The sequence below is a fragment of the Pavona decussata genome, unplaced genomic scaffold (genome assembly GCF_977016875.1).
Source record: "Pavona decussata unplaced genomic scaffold, jaPavDecu1.1 SCAFFOLD_11, whole genome shotgun sequence".
Classification (NCBI taxonomy): domain Eukaryota; kingdom Metazoa; phylum Cnidaria; class Anthozoa; order Scleractinia; family Agariciidae; genus Pavona; species Pavona decussata.
Window position 1 is genome coordinate 1,546,829 of NW_028145434.1, and position 23,324 is coordinate 1,570,152.

General features: G+C 38.8%; 1 protein-coding gene across 1 annotated transcript; it reads right to left on the reverse strand.

The window, feature by feature from the left end:
• Positions 1–852: 852 nt before the first annotated feature.
• LOC146488130 (transmembrane protease serine 9-like) lies at positions 853–17,408 on the reverse strand. Its single transcript, XM_085121277.1, has 13 exons — positions 17,269–17,408; positions 15,934–16,131; positions 14,620–14,826; positions 13,919–14,236; positions 13,679–13,825; positions 12,537–12,734; positions 12,009–12,215; positions 9,882–10,199; positions 9,568–9,714; positions 7,401–7,598; positions 4,496–4,702; positions 1,865–2,182; positions 853–986 (listed from the first exon to the last, which is right to left on the reverse strand). The coding sequence occupies exons 1-13, from the start codon at positions 17,321–17,323 to the stop codon at positions 979–981; spliced, it is 2,526 nt and encodes an 841-aa protein (XP_084977403.1). The 5' UTR covers positions 17,324–17,408; the 3' UTR covers positions 853–978.
• Between the last annotated feature and the right edge of the window lie 5,916 nt (positions 17,409–23,324).

Below are 23,324 nucleotides of genomic sequence, written 5' to 3' on the forward strand. Positions count from 1 at the left end.
ATCTCGACCGTAACTATGGCTTATAAAAGTTCTGTTTATTATTGTTGTAGGGGGTGGCTAAGAGGAAAGAAAGAAATAAACCGTGGGAATGAATTATTTATCAGACGTAAGTCAGAGAACGCGTTAGCTTACGTGTCTTCAAATGGGATTTGCAATATGCATAAGTGAACGTCCTCACAAGAAAGTTGCATTTGGTAAACTAGTGGTCAGAAAAACAACCTTTCTCACGTCACGTTACGTTAGCCAAGACGAGTAAGGCATCCAACTGCACCTGAAAAGTGATGTGCTAAACTTCCTTTGGGATGACCAGGTTTTTTTTATATTTCTCAAATGAGTAAGCCGACTTGATTATTCTTCATTATTTCGGAAACTTTATATTTTATTTCAATTTCTGAAACATGTGTTCACTGTTATTAATGTAAACTGGGAAAAACTATAATGTTTGAAAACAGGCGTATGCAGTTTTAAGGCGCCCAGATCCTGTTTAGAATCCAACATATATTTTTTTAAGCATGACATAATCATTTTTTCATTTACCTCGCCAGCTTTTACGAGTCCTAAAGCTAGATTTGCACGTTAGAAAATGACCTTTAGTTGCATGAACTTGTGAGGCTTTTGAAAAGTAAACAAAATAGAGCCTTTTTTAGTTAAACAAGTGAGTGAGCACGAAAAAAATTATATTTTTTGTCATCGAGACAAGCCGCTCCTGAACCTTGCAAGTACAAGCTCCGATGGATAGTTCCAGTGGCAGGAACACTAGAAGATTATTTGGATAGCCCCAGCGCCACGACGCTGCCTGCAGCAAGCGCCTCTGTCTAAATATTGGTAACTATATAAAAGATGTTCTGCTACTCATTTCCTTTACTTTTATTCATTATTATCAACACCATGTGCCTTTCACAAATAATGGAAAGGGTAACCCAAAATCAAAATCAAAACCCATCTTTGGCTGGTACTTCTTCATCCACAGCACGGTCCTCACTGACCTGTTAAAGTAGAAAAAAATAAAGTATTCAGAGACAATATATTTGACCATCTGACTACCAGGTGGAGAGGCCAGCTGACGGAGATCGTTATTGCTCAAAGAAACATTTTTGTGTATTGACTGGGCGGTGAAAACATTCCAAATGTTTTACAAATAAAATAAATAGAACAAAATAATTTAAGGTTGTTCTCTGTCAGCGGCAGAGATGGCTGTTAAGTTTTCTTTGAACCTGGTTGGTTTGAGTTTTTCTCGCCGCGTAATTTAGTGATCGTCTGTGGCACGGAAATTGATGGTCTTAAAAAAAAAAAAAAAAAAAGTCAAGCTTTGACGACTCACAACGGTAGGTTAAGTTTCAAAAGGGGAAGTTTCAGATGAAGAGTCTCGAGACAAAAAGCACTATTTGTATTTTATGAATAAGTGAGTGGTCATCGCAGTATGAGGTATAGCTCAGTTGGTAGCTCACAACACTGGTTTCGTAAAGGTCATGGGTGCGAATCAGGCTCTTGTTGTCGGTCTTGTTGTTGTTTTGTTTTTTTTCTTGTCGCAACTGGTTAAGTTGCGTATATAACTGCGATTGTCATTCTCTTTTTCATTCTTTCTTCCCCAGTTCAAATAAGAAACCAGTTTGCGTTTTAAAGAATTGAACTTTTTACCTTAAAGGTCGAAGCCCTTTACTGGAGTTATTGTGCTGAAATACAAAGCAAAAGAGTTCTCCAGAAAATTTGTGTTCTTTAGAAACTCTCTAAGCTTTGCTTCACGGGATCAGCATATCTATTATTTGAATAGACCATGATGTTATAATTAGGGCCAAAAAGATCTGATCAAGTGTCTTCAGTAGGTCGTACGAAAACTGAATCTAAAGAAGCGATAATTAAGCACCTATTTTCTGTAGTATCCATGATTTGTAACTGGTAATCCTCGCAAATACAGTATAGTGAGTGGTTGGACAATTTCGCATTCCGAAGCTAACGGCGCCGTGAAGGTACCATCTACCTCCCATCTCACAAGCGAGTGGACCACCGCTGTCTCCATTACATCCTCCTGAAGCAGCCGAACGTCCCTCCCCAGCACACAAGTGAGCATTCATGTCTATTGTGGATCCATACTTCCTCCTACAGTCACTGTGAGAAACGAGCGGTAGCTTGGCTTGCTGAAGTATATCTGCCGCTGGTCCTCCACCAGAAATACGACCCCAACCTAGGGTAGAAAATGTGTTAGCCGACAACTGAGTCATCCCTTACAAACTATCTGTCAATATTACTGACTAGATTGTCATTATATCCATTTATGCAAAGTGCAAGGAAGTACCCAAGATCTGTCATTTGCCGTGACGTGATGGGCATGACAGATATTCAGTGTATACTCAGCCAACCATAGTTTTGTGCATAACGGAAACTCTTCAGGTGGATCTTCATGCGGAAATTTTTCCAAAAACTCATTTGAATGGAATGTTGAACATTTCTCTGAAAATCTTTCCGAAAAAGACGCATTAACGGAAAAATACTCAAGGCAAACAACTCTTTCTGATAAGTGCAACAAGCTCAGCTCTACGTTCCTCAACCTCGACTACCCAATTAATTTGATCAATTCAGCGATCAACAAGTTTCTTCATAATATCGACAACATTAATGCAGACAGGAATACAATGGGTGACAGCTCTACCATCATGGTCCCACTACCATTTAAAGATCAGCAATCAGCTAACTCCGTCAAGAAGCAAATGCAAAATTTGAGCGCCAACATTTGAGTCCAAATTAAACCCGTCTTTGAGTCTAAGAAGATTGGCCAAATTCTCGCTCTAAAAGAGAAGAAGCCCCCTATTGGCAACAATCAATGCGTGGTCTACAAATTTGAATGTGATCTGTGCGACGCAGTTAATGTCGGGTACACCACCCGTCATTCACATCAGCGCATTGATGAACACAAATATTCTGCAATCGGGAGGCACCTTGAGCAACACGGTCTATCGAAGGCTGATTTAGCCGACAAGCAATTATCTGTTCTAAAGAAATGTAGATCAAAGTTCGATTGCCTAATCTTTGAGATGTTATTCATTAAATTGAACCATGAGTTAAATACTCAGAAAGACTCTATTCGCGCCAACCTCTTTACATGACTCTGCGTGCGAATAATTCATTATAATCACATATTTTCGCTTTTATTTGTCTCTTAGGAATTCTTTTACATTTATATTCGTTTTCATTTCACTTATCGTTGACTTGATAATGACGTTGAGCAAACGTCGAAACGTCGTTCCTTTTTAAACTTGTAAACCAAGATGGTTTTAAATTTTTTAAACTTTTCAACATTATCGCAATTTCTTATAGTTAAATTGTTCAAACAACTGTTATTCATGAAATGCTTAATACTGTAATGTAAAGAAAAAGTCATAGCTTTATACCGTCAATAAACTAGGGAAATTTCTATGGGAACTCTGAAATCGCTTTGGCTATGTTCGAAACTGACGTGCAAATTTCAAAACTCCATTCAAATTTCAAAAATACCGGCCACGCGTGACGTGGATTGACTGTAAAGACTTATTTGTGTAAGCTAAGACAGATTAATCTATTAGCATGCTTAAGCTTAAAATTTACGTTGCAAAAAGTTTTAGGAAACGTAGTTTTATTTACTAATTTACGAGCTGTCGTTGATTTTAGCAAGATGCTAGCTGTTCGTAAATCACAATCAAATTCCACGCGAAATTATTTTTGACACTATAATAAAAAATTGAAAACCGCTCTTAAAATTACAAATTTACGTGACAAAAGAAAATGGTACAAATCTTTGTCGATAAGTTTCCTCGAAACTGTAAGCCCTAGTAAACTTTTTTTGGTATTTTTGCACGGTCCATATTTGCTGTGATTACTGTTGTGCTAACCTGGTGCATGCAGCCATGGTATACAGCTCGTTGACTGATATATAATTATGCTGCTCAAGCATGACTCAGCGACTATTTAAGCTATGAAAATAACTCTTGGAGTATAAATAGCGCGTCCAAAGCGTCATAACCCGTGGTAATTACGTCAAATGCCAAATGTCAAATGGTGGCCCTCTTGAAATTTTGGACTGTACTATCTTCAATTCTTGTTAGAATATAATTATCAGTGACATCTGGTCACCATTGGGGAAATACTGAAGATTTACATTATCAATGAAGTCCAACTTGACGTTTAAAATTGATTAAATCCGACAGGACTTAGGCCAGGTTTCAGACGCCATACCTTGGCGCGACAAAATCAATTTCTTCTTTGGCGTGACCTTTGTTCCCGCGCAACCAGTTCTCGCACAATGACAACCCTTGTTATACTAGTTTCAAAATGCATTATGGTAATACTTTTTAATAGGTTTGGTGCATGAAATTGAAAGTAAAGCGAATGAATCAAAGTCGCTAAATTATTGAAATCATTGAAATATTTTTCAATCATCCTGATTTCATGCACGATTTGACCGAATTGTAGACTTAATAAGGGGAAGCTTAGTTTCCTATCGTAGTATTAAGGACAGTCAAACCTGTTATGTAACAGTTAGAGCGCAAGTCTGCATCTCCATCTGGAAGACAAATTGTAGTCACTTTGTCACTCAGTTGTACAGGGCGTTGTAACTGAAGAACTGCGACATCGTGCTTGAGATTCTGCATGGTAAATCCGTCGTGTTTATATAGAGTCTTGACTCGAAGCGTCTGTTGTACAGAGGTAGTTCCAGTTCGTCTGTGGCCACCTGAAGTAAATGTCAGATATACTTACTAAGACTTAGTCCTGTTCGTTCCCTGTGGGACATAGGTCAACAACAGTATCTTCCCATTTAGCCCTGTTTTGCGCAGCATGTTGTGTCAGATATAAAAATATGGAAATGTCAGGCATAAAAGTAGTTATTTGACTGCCTAACGAAACAGTTACCATAGTTTTCCATAGGTCATGATTAGAGCTGTCCCAACCAGAACGATGAACCGATTTGAACAACTTGGAATTGCCAGTTTAAGCATGCAATTTTCGTTATGTCTCCATATGGCTTTGTTATTAGCACTAGCTCTTTAAAATACAATGCCTCTCAGTATAGATGTCCCTCTTTCCTCTGACGAATGAAAAGCACCCCAAAACAAGCAATACCAGCTTATTTGTTTATTTGTTTATTTATTTATTTCTACGATTTTTATTAACCTTAGACACATAGTGCAATATTTACATACAAAATCCTACTTTTAATATTTAGTTACAAAGTTATAACACTTCTATTCTAACATTATACATACTATACTTACAACACTAATAACACTCATAATAATATTCATGAAAAAAACTGCTCGATTCTATTTGGCTGAAAAAGGGGCAGTTTTGGTGTTACAGGAGTGCAAAATGTGTAACACGAATGCAATTGCAAATGGGTTCGATTGGCTGTAGAAAACGAAAGCAACGAAAGCCAATCAGATTAGGGTTGTTTCTATAGCAACGGACAAAAAAAAATGGCCGCGATTTGCAGCAACAACGATTAGTTTTGCAAGTGAAACAACAATAAAACAGCGTGAAGAGAAAAATATCGTCAACAAAATCCAGAAAAACTGAACAAACTACTAAAAACATTCTACGCCAAAGTGAAAAACAAAAAAATTGGTGACGACTACGAGCCAGACAGCTTAAGGTGACTCGACCCAGTTATTTTTTGGCGGTACCATCTTACTTTAAAGCTTTCTGGTATCCCCACCTTTACTTTTATCGTAAGTCTAACACATAGAATGGATAACATATAGATCAATCTACAATATAGCAAAAAAACGTTTGGCAATCGGAGTAAATGTCACGTGATTATAGTGCCACGCCCCTTTGAGGTCTGAGTCGAAATTCTGCTGTTGCCGGCTTTTTTTTCGTGGAAATCTCTCGGCTACACATAGTGGGCATTAATGCCTTGCGCTGAACAGAGTTTCAACAAAATCGCAAAGACCCAATTCGAGAAATTCAGCGCTTTCCAAATTGAGGTGATAATTTATGTAACTTTACACCATTATATCCAATAAACTATGAGATTTATTCCTTTATTTTGGGGATCTTTATAACAGATGGGTTCTTTAAGTCGGCAAAAAGCTTTAGAGCCTTGTAAATGCGCACGATTCCGAGCAATGCAAACATATAGAAATTATAGTTTTAGCTATTTGTTGACGTTTGTCAGCGTTTCAGAGTTCCTTCGCGCATTTACAAGGCTCTAACTCTTCTTGCTGACTTGCAACGACCCATCTCTTATCAAGAGTGATAATGTCTGCACTATGCGGCTACTAACCTTAAGGAAAGTGAAAACAAGTTGACGAAGTACAGTGCAAAAACAAAAAAAAACAACAGTCAGCAAACCGAAGAAAGCTAACGTTGAATGCTCGGATATCGTCAAAGTCACAGGTCAAAGAAGCGTAAAGTACCTCGACAACCAGGATGAAGCCCACCCGACGAGGAAGAGCAACGACAACTCTCTCTTGCAATGTCCAAACGAAATTATGAAAACCCCTGTGCCGATAAGAAGCGAAAGACAGTTTCCTACTGATCATAACAACTCCAGCTCCATTCGCTCCGGTAACGATGAATGTGCGCTTATGCCACAGACAACAGCCGGATCATTGATGGCAGCGTCGACGGAAAAACCATTTCTCGCGCTAATTTTCGGGGTTTAATCTAATAACTTCTCAATGACAAGAAACTATGTGATACCTCATAGTCTCTTGTCAATGACTACAACCATGGTTTTGGTCTCAGGAACAGATCGTGATGAACACGTTCAACAACTGCCAAGTTCTTTTCATCTTTGGCCGCTCAAAGCCGACCGACGTACATCTGAGGTTTCAAAACAGCAGTCCAGTTCTTGTAAACGCCGGAGCTTACATATTCGAAGAAGATTAATTCCGATTGAGGATTTACTTCTGTTGATTATTGTAAACCGAGATTCTTTAAAAGTTGCTTTAATGGTTAAAAATGAATCCTGAGTTAAATGGCTGATTGTCTTACAAAGGCTTGAATTTGACAAACGTGGTAATCCGTTTCAGTCAATCTGTTGAATCAACTTTATATAAAAGCGCGCGCGCACTGCCAAAATTTCATTGTTTTTGATTTTCTTTCGTCGATTTTTCATGTATATTATTAACAAGTAATCAGATGTTTTCTCTCATGCAATTTGGAATAAATAAGCACTTGTAAACTTTCCAAAGACTACAAATTGCACTTGCCCTCTGGGCTGGTGCAATTTTCGGTTAGTCGTTGAGAAATTTACTCGTGTTTATTTATTTCAAATTGAACTCGATCGAATTATCATGTAATTACCTATACCAATGTTTACAATACTTACAATACCTACACTACTTACAATTTGTCACATTACTAGTAATATTTACAGTTCTTACAACATTACACATACATAAAGGATGAACAGAGGACCAGCTTACCGACGACTACTGTGTATCCATTTGGGTTGGGATTTCTGTAAACACAATGTGCTGCAGTTACCACCCAATCGGGTCTTATTAGGGATCCACCACAAATATGCCCGCCGCGTACACGGAGTGAAATCTGCCACGGCCATGAGTGAGGGCTAGCATTTTGTCCATTGACAACTCTAGCGAACAATGGACGCTTGCCACATCCTGGGATGAAATATTAAGGCAGTTGTCAGTGGTGAGTGGAAACGAATTCTGAGCAACTACAGCTCAGCTAGTGATGGTACATGTATATGCAATGCACTTAAGATTGCTTACATATACTTACGGCGGGATCTTCAGGAAGTTAGCTCTTGGTTAGGCTTTCATGTAATTGTTTAGCCAAGAACAGGTTAAAATGTAGTTAAACTTGGTGAAACATAGACAGCTAGCCAACATCTTTAAGCATTGCACGCTGTTTTTGATGGACGGATCCGCTATCTTGACCTTAATTAACAAGTATGGAGAGATCAAGAATTGCGTTTACGGTAAGCGGCAAACGTGAGATTCGCGTTCATGTTTGCTTGAAAAAATATGTGCAAAGTTAAGAAAAGTGCCAAATAAATCTGACCTTTGGCGTTAACACAAAACTATGCATTTTTAATAAGAAACTGAAAGCAGTAGGCAGCCAATGTATGGTAAACATGGTCACGTCGTGATTTGCACCGTTTATCCGTTTGCCGTCAGTTATCTCGCTATTAGAGACCTTAAGATAGAGGTTTTTCGGCATTTCCCGCGAATTGCGAACGTCAAAAAGTCATGTGACCAGTGCCTTGCCGTCAGGTTTGCGGTTTGAGATTCACGTTTGTACGACAAGACCACGCCCTAGAGGTAAGTGATTAACCGCAAGTATTTTTGCTCCCTAAAACATTACAATCCCACGTTTGAGAGGAAATACTACTTTTTAGAACTATTCCGCTTATTAATTATCGAGTTCTTTTTCATACAAACATATTTTGAAAGACGAATTCTCAGCTAAAATAGAAGTGAACTAATGAATGAATTGAAAACAAGCATGGCAGCCGGCTATTTGTTGCTGGAACTGTTTTGCATGTCGGATTACTTTGTGGTTAAACTACGATAAACAAAGTAAAATAATAGCAGATTTCTGATGATATGTGAATGCATACTAGAAATAAGAAATCGAGATCTTCATCGCTTGAAGACGAGCCTTCAGAACTGCTATCATCCAGCTGCATAATGTCCAGCAGATCTTTGTAGTCGTGTCTGATTTCAAGAGGGTCAGTGATTTAGTGTTCTGCTCTCATTAATCAATCAAAATCCAACAATCACATCAAAATTCACATCACACCTTCGAGCAGCAGCCATCTTGTTTTTGTACTAATTTCTCATAATTCACCAGACTGCTATCACCCGTGGATCTTAAGTCCCAAATATGGGCAGATGGCTAACGTGAAACCGCTAACCGCACACCACGGTTTGCCGTTTGCGGTAAGATGGCCAAACCTCGACCTCTCTTAAAAGGTCTCTAATGTCTCGGTTTAGGAGTTCAACTCAACAATATGATATGCAGATATGATTTGGTATCTCCGTGGGCAGCCTACATAATGGGATATGGAAATAGAATCACTTGCTATCTACTTTATGAAACAATTGGAAACAGTTAAAAATAAACATTGATTTTCAAACGGCGCGATCAAGGAAGATTAAGTATATATCGTATTACCCTCGTCGTAAAGCAAAAAGTGCAAATATATTTAACAATTGGTTCATGCGTCAGCGTGTGTTCATCGAGATATGACCCATGCCAGAAGTTTGGAGTACACTAAAGATGCGTAGCAGTATAGTAGCTCTACGTTTTTGTGAAGTTCCGAGTGCTCTTGAAACTTCCCGCGTGCTTCTGTCTTGATAAACACACAGCTGACTCGTGAACCAATTGTTTTATAACGTTTTCAACGGGGTAGGAATTTTTTCTCCAGGCATTTGTTTGCTGACGTTATCACCGTCCACAATGGGAATATGACAAAAACATGCTCAATTGAATTTGATTCCACGATTTACTTGCTATGTTATAAAACACCTTTGAGGGAACGCACATTATTCTTCAAAAGAGTTCAGTATGGGGCCTATCAGCTTTACTAGTATTGGAGTAAACATAATTCAGAGCATCCCTTACCTACGGGTTTTGGTGGACAAGAAGCTGGGGTAGGGGGCGCTGGTGTCTGTGAGGGAAGAGGGGTAGCGGGACCTGGTGGCTGTGGCGTTTGTGGCGGTGGTGGGGCTGATGTAGCTGGTGGTGGTGGCTTTGGTCCTCCGCCGTCCCCTGTTAAAGTGAATAAATATGTAATTGTCGCGTGGATAACGTTGATATACTGCTGAGCAAAATACAGCTCGGGTGAACTTATGTCATTCTTTACAGAAAAATAGGGTTCGGTCTTCAATAAAGAAAGTAATCATTTATGTACGGTTGAGTAGACGATATACGCACACCTATTTTCTGTAGTATCCATGATTTGTAACTGGTAATCCTCGCGAATACAGTATAGTGAGTGGTTGGACAGTTTCGCATTCCGAAGCTAACGGCGCCGTGAAGGTACCATCTACCTCCCATCTCACAGGCGAGTGGACCACCGCTGTCTCCATTACATCCTCCTGAAGCAGCCGAACGTCCCTCCCCAGCACACAAGTGAGCACTCATGTCTATTGTGGATCCATACTTCCTCCTACAGTCACTGTGAGAAACGAGCGGTAGTTTGGCTTGCTGAAGTATATCTGCCGCCGGTCCTCCACCAGAAATACGACCCCAGCCTAGCGAAGAAAGTGTGTTAGCTGACAACTGAGTCATCCTTTTCAAACTATCTGTCAGCAATATTGCTGACCAGATTGTCACTATACCCATTTATGTAAAGGGAAATGAAGTACCCAGGATCTGTCATTTGCCGTGACGTGATGGGCACGTCAGATATTCAGTTTATACGCAGACAACCGTACCATAGCTTTGTAAATCATGGTATAGCGGAAACTCTTCAGGTGGATCTTGAAGCAGAAATGTTACAAGAAGAGAGAGAGTTTGAGCAGTGTTAAAATAAACTCAAACGTGTCAAAACGTATTTCTTTCAGCTAGCAAGATTTCCCATAGCTTTGCTATGATTATTAACGAGAGAACCGCAACGACTAAAAAGGTCCATCCTATATTGTCGACGTAAAGCAGTTTTCGATTGAGAATCGTAAAACCAAAACGATAACACAGGAGCACACAAAGAGGAAGCAAAATGTTTTTAAAAAATGTTTTTTCCTGTGTTCCTCGATCGTTTTCTGCCCTTTTAAATAGTAATTTGTGTAAGCTAATGCAAATTAATCTGTTAGGATGCTTAAAATTTAAGTTGCATTAAGAGTTTTAGGAATTTTAGTCACCTAATTTACGAGCTTTTGTTAGTTTTAGCAAAATGCTAGCTGGCTTTTTTACGAATTTTTAACGACGCATTTGCCCCCTCGAAATCAAAAGGAATTAGTTTTTCATTGTTGCGAAATTGTGAGCTGACATATTGGCGAAGAAAACTGTAGCCTTGCTTTACGGCTAATTTTGAATTTCTAGGGCGATTAAGGCCATCCAAACATTTATCCACCGAACTAAACCGCTAAGTGACCCTAAAAATAATTTTTCTAGCCGATATCAACGGACGCAAACAGCGGAATGAATCAATCAGAATTATAAGCGAATACATATAACCGGCGCCAAGCGTGGGTATACGCGTACTACCAGGTCACAACTGAGTTCAGGTTGGTAAAACTTTTACACTTGTAGTTTACCAGCTGGGCTATTGGTTTTACATACATACACAAAAAAAAAATAATGAAAAGTTCGAAAACGAGTTTAACATTCCTTGTTAGTCACAACCACATTATTTTGACACTAAATTGGAAGCTGCTCTAAAAATTACAAATTCACGCGACAAAAGAAAGTAGTACAAATCGTTGCAATAAGTGTGCTCGAAAATGTGTGCTCTAGTAAACTTTTTGCATCTTTTACGGTGCATATTTGCTATGATTACTGTTGTTAACCTGGTGCATGCAGCCCTGATATACAACTTGTTGACTGATAATTATCCTGCTCAAGCATAACTCCGCGACATTTGAGCTATGACAATGACACTTAGAGTATAAATAAAGCGTCCAAACATGTTTCCTTTTAAATCCATAACTAGAACGAGAAGTGATAACGTCAAAATCCTTGGTAAGTACGTCATGATTGCCAAATTGTAACCAACTTTTATTTCTGGACTGTGCTGTCTTCAATTCTTGTTATAGAATATAATTATTAGTTACATCTGGTCATTATCGGGGAAGTTCAGATGATTTACATCACCAATGCAGTCAAAGTTGCTGCTTAAAATAAATTGATTAAAATCCGACAGGATCAGACGCCATGCCTTGGTGCAACACAATCAATTTCGACTGTAGCGTGACCTTTGTTTCCGTGCCACCAGTTGTCACACAATGACAACCCTTGTTTTATTTGAAAATGCATTATGCTAATGCTTTTTTTCGATTGGTTAAGTTTTCAATAATTCTAGGGGACAGCTTAGTTTCCTATTGTAGTATTAAAGGCAGTCAAACCTGTTATGTAACAGTTAGAGCGCAAGTCTGCATCCCCATCTGGAAGACAAATTGTAGTCACTTTGTCACTTAGCTGCGCAGGGCGTTCTAGCTGAAGAACTGCGACATCGTGCTTGAGATTCTGCATGGTAAATCCAGTGTGTTTATGTAGAGTCTTGACTCGAAACGTCTGTTGTACAGAGGTAGTTCCAGTTCTTCTGTGGCCACCTGAAGTAAATGTCAGATATAAGAGTAGTTACGTGACTGCCAGTAACGAAACAGTTACCATAGTTTTCCATTGGTCGTGATTAGAGCTATCCCGACAAGAAAAATGAACCAATTTGAACAACTAAATACATGCCACTTCTTCGAAATGCCAATTTATGCACGCAATTTTCGTTATTTTTCATATGGCTTTAATTTATTATTGGAACTGGCTCTTTAAAATCCCGCATTCCTTATACAAAATGTCCCGTTTTGTCAGCCCCCTCTGAAGGAAAGAAAGCACCCCAAAACAATACCAGAGCAATACCAGCAATACCAGCTTACCGACGACGACTGTGTATCCACTTGGGTTGGGATTTCTGTAAACACAATGTGCTGCAGTTACCACCCAATCGGGTCTTATTAGGGATCCACCACAAATATGTCCGCCGCGTACACGGAGTGAAATCTGCCACGGCCATGCGTGAGGGCTAGCATTTTGTCCATTGACAACTCGAACGAAAGATGGACGCTTGCCACATCCTGGGATGAAATTTTAAGGCAGTTGTCAGTGGTGAGTGAAAGCGAATTCTGAGCAACTAGCTTAACTAGTGATGGTATATGCGATGCACTTATGATTGCTTAGGCACAATTACTGCGGGATCTTCAGAAAGTTAGCTCTTAATTCGGCTTTCATGTAATTGTCTAGCCAAGAACAGGTTAAAATTTGGTTAAACTTTGGTTAAACATAGACTGCTAGCCCACATTTTCTTTAAGCATTGCACGCCATGTTCGATGGACGGATTCGCTATCTTGACATTAACAACAAGTAGATAATAGAGAGAATTACGGCAAACTGTAAACGTGAGATTCGCTTTTTCGTTTTCTTGAAAAATAAGTACGCAGATACGAATAGTGCAAAATAATTCTGACTTATGATGTTAACACAAAACTACTCAATTTTACTAAGAAACTAAAAACAATGAGCAGCCATTGTAGGGTAAACATGGTCACGTGGTGATTTGTGCCGTTTACCCGTTTGCCGTAATCTCTCTAATGTTTCGTTTAAGGTGTTCAACTCCACAATATGATAGGCAGGGATATAATTTGGTGACTCTGTGAGCAATCTGCATGATGGGGAATGGAAACAGAATCACTTGCTATCTACTTAATGAACCCAATTGGAAACAGTTGAAAGTCATCAAAGGTTTAATGGTCGTTACGTTTATCCGAAAAACATCCGAAAAGTAAAAGTCGTATTTTTTTAGAATTGAAAGATAGTGAAGGTGTTTGCCATTTTTAATTTACAAAATAAACAGTGATTTCCAAACGACGCCAACAAGGAAGATTTAGTAAATGTCGCACTACCCTCGTCATAAAGCGTAAAGTGAAAATGCGTGAGATTGTGAGGGAATGCACATTTAATTGTTTAAAATGAGGTCAGAATTATAGGTATTGTCGTAAATATTATTCAGAGCATCCCTTACCTAAGGGTTTTGGTGGACGAGTAGCTGGGGTAGGTGGTGCTGGTGTCTGTGGGGGAAGAGGGGTGGCAGGTCCTGGTGGTTGTGGCGTTTGTGGCGGTGGGGGTGCTGATGTACATGGTGGTGGTGGCTTTGGTCCTCCGTCGTTCCCTGTTAAAGGGAACAAATATGTAATTGTCACATGGAAACGTTGATATACTTTGTATTGCGTGAGGTTTATAGACGAAATACATGTACGCGCACCTATTTTCTGTAGGATCCATGGTTTGTAACTGGTAATCCTCGCAAATACAGTATAGTGAGTGGTTGGACAGTTTCGCATTCCGAAGCTGACAGCGCCGTGTAGGTACCATTTGCCTCCCATCTCACAAGCGAGTGGACCACCGCTGTCTCCATTACATCCTCCTGAAGCAGCCGAACGTCCCTCCCCAGCACACAAGTGAGCACTCATGTCTATTGTGGATCCATACTTCCTCCTACAGTCACTGTGAGAAACGAGCGGTAGCTTGGCTTGCTGAAGTATATCTGCCGCCGGTCCTCCACCAGAAATACGACCCCACCCTATTATTTTTATATTAGATAAACAATTGTGTTAAGGAAATCAGAAACAAAAAGGACTAGAATAAGCGCTCCTTTAGTTTGACTTTCATTTATTAAGACACTTGATACCGGTGCCGCTTAGTACAGCATATCAAAAAACACTACAGCAAGGTAATTATTTATTTATTTAATTATTTATTTATTTATTTATTTATTTATTTATTTATTTATTTATTTATTCGTGGATTAATCCACAAATTCAATCAATAGAATGCCAGAACATCATTGGAGCGAGTTTTAAATCTAACAACGATGTTGGTGACTGAAGACTTAATTTAGTTTGAGATAGAAGATGAAGTGATTGATCGATTTATACAAACAGTGACCAAAATATTTCTGTAAACCTGTTATGTAGCACTTTGAGTTCAAGTCTGCATCCCCATCTGGAAGACAAATTGTAGTCACTTTGTCACTCAGTTGTACAGGGCGTTCTAACTGAAGAACTGCAACATCGTGCTTGAGATTCTGCATGGTAAATCCACTGTGTTTATGGAGAGTCTTGACATGAAACGTTTGTTGCACAGAGGTACTGCCAGTACGCCTGTGGCCACCTAAAAAGCAGAGAGGCAAGACCGCATTTACTCAGTCAAATTGACCAGGCTGCATCGAATTGCACTTGGAGGAAACACACAATAATTCCAATTACATTAAAAAAATTCACATCTAACTGTCGTATTTATCAATATTTGTATGTTTGCGTGATTCTTGGTTCTTGTTCTCTCTTGTTACTGGTTTGTTTCATTGAAGTATTATCATAATGATAGGCACAGTTCCTTAGCCTAGTTTCTAAACTGCTCAGCTACGCAGTTTCTTTTCTTTTTGTTGCTTAGGATTGCCTCAAAGAAACCACATCTTTAAATGTCGTATTTATCAATATTTGTATGTTTGCATGAATCTTGGTTCTTGTTCTCTCTTTTTACTGGTTTGTTTCATTTGAAGTATTATGATAGGCACAGTTCCTTAGCCTATAGTTTCTAAACTGCTCAGCTACGCTTAGGATTGCCTCAAAGAAACCTTGCTGTAATGATTGTAACATCCAGTTAATCACCGTTTGACATCAATTTTCCTTCAGGAAAAAAAGCACGATTCAACAATGAATCAACACACAGACAACTAAACAAACAAACAAACATTAAAACAATTTAACAGACATTTCGCGTGTAAACAAACATACGAACCAACCAAACCGATCTGTTAAAGGAAAATTCTATGGCTCACGAAAACACCTTGACCACTGTTCCACATGCAAACGTGACTGGGGCAGTTAATAAACCCTCTTCATTTCCTTATACGGCCAATTCTGATCTAATTTCTGATCGAATAATTTAAGTTACTTTCGACCGATAACATGATCTGTTTACCATTTTTAACGGAGTGGCCTGGTTTCGGCATGGTCTTATGTGAGGTGAGGCAGCTCCGCATTACTGCCTAAATTGAGATGTCGTATAAAAATGGTCTCAGCAAGTTACTGCTACAGTTTTAGTCTTTTTTAATCCATTACCACAATACACTATTTTTCTATATAAACATTCTCACGTAACGTTCTGCAATGCTGATATAATTATTCATTCATTCCATATTTAACTTTGCCAGAATTTCTTTTCTTGCAATTTCCCAAAAGAACATGTAAGCAATGGTTTTGCGTAGTTGCATCTCACCTACTACAACCGTGTATCCACTTGGGTTTGGATTTCTGTAAACACAATGTGCCGCAGTCAAAACCCAGTCCGCTCTGATCAGGGATCCACCACAAATGTGTCCCCCTCGAACACGGAGAGAAATCTGCCAAGGCCATGAATGAGGGCTGGCATCTTGACCATTTACCACTCTGGAGAAAGCTGGACGCATTCCACAACCTATTTGTCAAAACAAAAGTAGTTATAGCGGCTTTGATAACGCGCGCTAACTCGTTTTTATTTATTTATTTATTTATTTATTTATTTATTTATTTATTTATTTATTTATTTATTTTGTTTACTTCTGCGTATGTAAGACAAGTGTTATAGTTACAGAAACGAAGAACGAGTTTTAATCAAGTGTGCGAAGGATAATTGAAATAATACACTAATACAGGGAGATCATTGCGATGCCAAAGCACCTTGATCATACAATCCTTAAGGTAAAAGTTGTAGCTAAGAATGTTCCAGTGCACTGGAAATTATCTTACGTAGAGGTTCTGTCATTTCTTTTTTTCTCGAAAGACGGTCTCATCCAAGCGCCATAAGACGAAATAAGCCAGGTTAAACTAAATAATTCAAGACCACCCTACGCATTCCTGTTTTCTTCATTATCTTATCGGTTGACCTATTCCTCATCGATCGAAAGATTTCCTGGATTTCTTTTGCATGGGCTTCGGGGGTACATGCAAGCCCTTCTGATTTTTTAGAAATACCCGAAGCAAAATTCATTCCCAGAGAAGCTGTACAACCGAGCTGACACATCGCGGAATAGACGAACTATTTATTTATACGGATTTGGAAAATTTTTAAGTGTTGCAAAATGGTCTTAATGGCTGGTACCCTAGCGTTTTATCTTCAAATAAAGATGAGTCAGAGAAAAAAAATTTAAAATAGGCGTATTTTACCATTAACTTTCATTGGTATTAAAAAGATGAAGCTTACTTGAGAAAAAAGTTAACGTTATTGCAGATTCGGCTCATGGCAACCTAACTAATCCATTCGTTTGATAAAGTGAGGCTTTTTTTATAACTGGCAAGTACATCAAACAGCTTTTTAATACTCCCAAGTATGCACGGCTAAAATTAAAACGAATCTTAAGCTAAAGATATACCTCTTCTCTGAGCTCGTCACCTTAAAACTAGCGAACGGAATTTTTGATCAGGAGGGATTTGGTAGCAATCGATAATTAGAAATGTTATGCCGGGATTGGATTGTTTCAGTGAAAGGACTCATTCGATTGTACTATAAAATATTTCCATCTTTGGCTAATCTCACTTCAGTGCATTAATAGTTTATAAACTCTGTTTTACTTACCAGTGGTAAATGATGGCGCAATTATAGTCAGGACCAGAAAAATGAGAGAGATCATCTTGAAAGCAGCGTTCCCTTCTCTGTGCCAGTTTTCTCTGTGATCTCCGTTTTACCCCAAATGTTGATTGCTCACCTGTTGGTGTTTTACATACGAAATCTGATCCCACAGAGACGCCTCTCATTAACAAAAATGCCGTAGTGTAGCCAGTATAAAGACGTGAGTACTTTTCCAGGGGTAGTTGAACAAACATTGCATTGAATTAAAAATTTAAATTATTGATGAATAAATGAAAAAAAGAAACAAAAAAGAAAAAAGAAAAGGAAAACAAGTAATCAGACCAATACCTGCTAGTAAACCCATTTTTCTTTACAAATAGGCAAATATAGACAAATTGAAACTTCAGCTAACTTTGTGTTCAAGTTTTAACAAAATGTTTGTTGGATTAAACGGCACTTCATACTGGCCTTAAATAAGCCGAACAAACAAAATGTGAAGGGCAAGTATCCTAGAATAAAGTAATGTGTTATCAGCTGGATAACCTATCTAACCATCTAAACAATTCCAAACACATTAGCATGTGATGACAACGTATTTGCTCTAAAGAGATCCACTAAAATCCATCTTAATAAACTGGAGGATTTAAGAAACTTGATAGAATCGACTCCGCGAAAGCGGTGACAGTAAGCGGAAAATAACGGGGCTTGTTGCTTTAGAAATTCGTGGTACCAACCTAAGTAAATTAAGGCAGATTGAAAGTTCCTGACTAAGCTTGGCTTCTTGACAGATAAATTAAACTCACATTTTAATTGAACAAGACTATTAGTGACTTCGTGATCAATTGCAAACAAGTAAGAAGACAAGAATTCAACTCTTTTCTTTCCTAGCGTTGTTGTTTACCTACTAACTCCTCCTGAACAAACCAAGACACATTAGGAATGGCAAGTAACTTTTGTTGCTAAATTGGTCAAATATAGCTTTTTGTTTGAAGGCACCAACTGTCTTGAAACGGGCATTTGTTCCGTGTAAGGAAGAGTACGTTAGTATCTGTGATTTCTTATCTCGAAAAGGAAAATGGTTTCTGTTCGACTGAGATAGCCATTAAAAGATTATATAAATTATCAAATTATCCACCCGGCTGATCATCCAGAAACAACTGAGGACAAGTATTCAACCTCTCTAAAGCCGAGTTACTCTAATTACGACACGGTGTTTGCCCACTGGCGCCATCTTGGGCAAATGAAAACGCATTAAAACCTAGTGAGCACGTTTTGTTCGTAAAGTGGATCAAATACACTCTTATTCCGCCCAAAAGAGTTTAAATAATTGTCCACTTAAAACAGATGTCCGCCGTACGCTTGTTTTGAGTAAAAGGGTTTAGAAATAGCTGCACTTCGTATAAATATAATCTCGTACCTTATCAATCAAATCTGGGTGAACGTCCCATTTCTGCCCACAAATTAACTATCGCGGCCACCATTTGGTACTCTCGGACAAAATAAACTGAGGATTGAAGTCTTTGTGGAAATGCTTAACTATAAAGTACGTTCCAGTTATGTGATAATAGTTTCTCTCCCCGGACGAACAATATCGGGCAACGTTTTGCATCAGACAAACACTCGATTGATATTAAGCGCAAAGAACTCTTCTGCTGTTAATTGCATGCTTGAGTATGACAGGCACGAAATAGATAAAGGGTAAAACTACCTGTAGTGGCTTTATAAAGGCTTCACACATCATCAAAGATACACTCAATAAACGATAAAACTACAGAGAAAAAGGCGAAGAGGAAGAAAATTACCGTCAAAAAAACCCCAATCCATATCTAACTTAAGCCATTCGCCACTTTTCCTTTAATACAAAAAGTCGACAAAATTTCGGGATCCAAGTGATCAATTAAAATTAAGGTTCGTTTTACATGCACCTCCGCTAATGGTATTTAATGCATACAATACACTTTATTCACAATGTTATACATTGGTGCTTTACGGAAGCGATTCCTAATCCACCTATGCTGGGCAGGAAAAGCGCTTGCACACCTTCCTCATGAGATGCCTTCGCCGCATCCTGTCCATTTCGAGGACGGATAAGGTCTCCAACAGCACAGTACTTGAAAGAGCAGGTATTCCCTCGATGTACACCCTCCTCAAGCAACGTTGGTGGTTGGGCGATGTCCGCCGAATGGAAGATGGTCCTCTTGTATGGGGAGCTGGAACTTGGGTCGAGGCCTGTTGGCATACCTAAGCTACGCTTCAGGGATGTCTGCAAGAGAGACAAGCTTGCGACTGGTCTGCCAACCGACAACTGGGAACCACTTGCTGCAGATCGAGGCAAATGGAAGACCATGTGCAGTCAGGCACTCCAAGCAGGGGGGACAAAGCTTAAAGCCGAAGCCGACGCAAAGCGAGCAATGAGAAAGGCTGCTGCAAAGGCAGCTGCATCAGGCTATATCTGTGGGGACTGTGGCCGTATCTGCCGTTCACGAATTGGATTGAATAGTCACCGATGGAAATGTTCGGAAACGCGCTACACTGTAAATCACGGACAACAGTCGGACGACTACCTGCTGGTAACTGTATACATCGGTGAGACACGAGGGAGACAAGGTGACTAATTTCGAAAACATCTTCAGAGACGGTTCAAATAAATGACGAACATGCATCCAAACTCGTCGTTCGACACTATAGCCTGCCTTACGAATCTTACAAACACATGTCAGCCTGCGACGTTTCTCTGCACAGAAAGCCGCAAAAGCTTAGAACAAAAATTCATCTTCCAAATCAGCGCTCTTAATCCCCAAATAACCAAGAAACGATTCCATTCGACATTTTTTTTTGCTAATAGGTTACTATATACCCACCGAATATCAAATATAGCTCCACTGCTCACTATATAAACCCCATACAACCCACAGGTCCTTGGTTCACTCTGACGAAGGGCTGACCTGGCAACGTCAGCACTCGAATCTCCTTTCGGTGGCCAAATTATGTTCTCAACTCTGCTGCATTGATAAAACCGAACGTTTATCCACCACATGAGCAATTTAATGTGGGTTTTATTTATGTACTTAACGCGATTAAAGCTAAGATCGTCTACGGAAGGCGTCAAGAGATATGCTGAGAAGGCACAGTGATACTCAGGAAGTTTTTTTTTTTTTCAATATTTTACAAAACGGTTACTCTAAGAGCACAATGCCTGGCTGTGTACTAGTTGTATCTTTCTCCATACATTGTCTTAAAATTGTTGTCCATAATATTCGCTTGAGATTTACAATACAATATTACAAGGCTAAAAAATTAAAAAAATAAAATATTAAAAAAAACCAAACATTTTCGACTAATCGAGTCATCTTTCAGACTTTTACCCTGGAGATGGCTTGATTAGTCGAAAACGTTTGGTTTTCCAATCTTTTTTTACTTTTAACCTTCTAATATAGTGTCTCTTAAGAAAATTTAATCGTAGAAAGTCGAGTGAAAACTGTACCCTAGCCCAGCGAAACCTGAACTGAACTAACACACACGGCTGCTTCAAAATAAATGCAATATTTTGGATTACAGTGCTGTTTGTTTTGACAGCTGTCACGTCTTTACAAACGTGGTTCGAGTTATTGAGGGTAAAATTATCGAGAAAATGACCTGAATGGAAACTAAAATTGCTTATAATTAGATTGGATAGTTTTAGTCTTTAAATTTTAACCATGTTGCTTTACAAGGTTTATAACATAGGTAAAATTACTGAATGCTAATTGGTCGAAACAGAGGGCATTTTTTTTCTTAATTTTCCTTTCACCGAGGGCAAAATTACTCATGCACTCCTGTTTGGTGGAGTGGCGAAAATACTTGCTCCTGATTTGCTCAGCACACCATTTCTACATTTTGTTGGCTTCTTCGTTTTTGTTGGCTTTCTTCGTTGCGACAGCAACGACTTCTTCAAAGTTCTTTGGAGTTTGAATTTTTTAGCCGGATTGCTTGTGCCAAAAATATTTGGAAATCAAGTGCTTCCCGCCGCTACAGAGGAAATTCCCAAAGGTTAACTTTCGTTTCTTACAAGAAACAGCAAGAGATTATTTGTGTCAACAGCTTAAAACTTGACCGTATTTGTTTGGTTGAAAAACTGAAATGATTCATGGCCGCGACCAAGTGCTTTCACCTCGCTTCGGCTTCTTTCTGAATTCAACGAACAATAACCGAACTGAATAATAATAGTGTCGTTTTGATGGAAAGAAGGAGCAGGTCTTTTTCAGTGGAAGAAATTACTTTACTTACTTCACTCTGCAAGTTCCTTCTTTGGACCCATGGTTTAATTTGCTATTGTTATTGATTTGTAATCGTGTGATTTTCAGGCCGTAGAAAGCTTCACCACGCAGGTGAATCAGAATTATTGATGCCTAAGATTTGGTTTAATTGTTGTTAGTTTGCTCATGTATTAAACTTTTATTTCCTCTTTATTACATGTATATAACATTCATCTTTTCTCGCTTTGTCTGTTTTGTACGCTAAGAAACAGGTGAATTGTTTGTTTGTTTCTTTGTTTTGTTTACGGGTGAGTGTTTTTACTCCGGGCCGCTTCTGTTTTACGAAGTGCCTGTATAGTTTTAAGAAAATGTAACCCTCTATGTTATAAACACGTAATCGCAATGAGTCCGCGTAGAATTAAGGATTTATTTTCACTTGTTTTTGCGAAAACTTCAAAAATCATACGCGTGGAAATTAATCCTTAATTCTAATCGGCATCATGCGATTACATATACAAACAAAAATCTTAAAGGGGCAGTGTTACCTTCTTTTAGTGTTACTATGAATAGCCAAAAAATGTATTTGTTTCAATGTAATCGTTGAGATAATTTTTGCGTTTTGGTAACAATAATTCTACTAGTGAAAAACCGCAAAATTTCCTTCCATATGTTGTAAGAGAAATTTTTATGCATGAAAAAACAGGTTCTTTGTCAAATATATGAGCAGTTGTGACCAAAATACATCAAAACGTTGTGAAAGTTGCCTTTAAAAAGGTCATTGGTCTGAAATCAAGAATATACCTAAAACCGTGATTCATATATAGAAAAATCAAGTCGCGAGGCTATCCTTTTCTTCTTGATATATTAGAGAACTCAGAGAATCACTGCGGACATTTTTTTGGTTTTATGGGAACTTCACCTTCAAACCGTCTAGATTTTTTTTTTTGACATAGAGGTAGGTTACCTTTGTCGTCCGTATGGCCAAATGCGAGAAAGAGGATGTAAATTAAAGTGTGCTTAACCAGCCTTAAAATCAATTGATCGCTAAATTGTCAAGAACATACATATTATTGGTCACAGAATTCCTTGTCCGTTTGCATCGGCAATAACGTAAAACGGGGGTGGAAGGCCTAAACAACTCCCATTCGCATGTTGGCCGTTTCTATCTCAGCCTTTTAGCCAATTTAGCTTGTCGTATGCTTACAGCAGGTTAACATGTAGATTTGGAGGATTTGCTTTAAAGTTACCGAACAGAACTCGAGCCATGTTCTTAACTGTCGCATGCTTTGTATTTTAATCCCAAACGTTATTTCTGGGTTATGAGTTTTGCCTTAGGTCCTTCATATGCCGTTTGAGGCATTTTTTTTTTTTTTTAGATTTCGTTTGGCTCGTTTCATTTTGTCCGGTGACGGTAGAGCTTCTCTTGTTATCCTTTTAAGGATCGGATTTCAACCGTTCTTATGGAAACTTTCTGTTAATATTCAGAATAGAACGCCCTCTAAATGCTCGCGGGATATTCTACGATCAGCATCCTAAATTTTCACGAAAACAGGCTTTAGCAAAGAGGCACCTGCATATTCAAGACACCTTGATTCATTACAACGGTTAGTTCTTTACAAATTTCGGATTCTGGTTTTCTATCAACCATGACATAAATCAACTGCAAACAGCCTTGCTGTACGCATGGCCTAAACCCAAGATATGCCATGATGCATTCCTTGTAAAGGGAACAAAATGGCATTTTCTTCAAACCATAGCTGTGATATTACAGTCATAAAGATGGTCGGGTCTCAGCTCCTGTTAACATTAAACGTTCTGATCACTCTC

What these genes read in the sequence shown, in the direction of transcription:
- LOC146488130 (XM_085121277.1), bottom strand. Translation starts at nt 17,323, where the DNA reads ATGATCTCTCTCATTTTTCTGGTCCTGACTATAATTGCGCCATCATTT. An exon ending in ATGGATCCTACAGAAAATAG is followed by an intron (nt 13,826 to 13,918) that starts GTGCGCGTACAT and finishes TCCCTTTAACAG; the next exon opens with GGAACGACGGAGGACCAAAG. An exon ending in CTCTAACTGTTACATAACAG is followed by an intron (nt 10,200 to 12,008) that starts GTTTGACTGCCT and finishes TTTCTTCGCTAG; the next exon opens with GCTGGGGTCGTATTTCTGGT.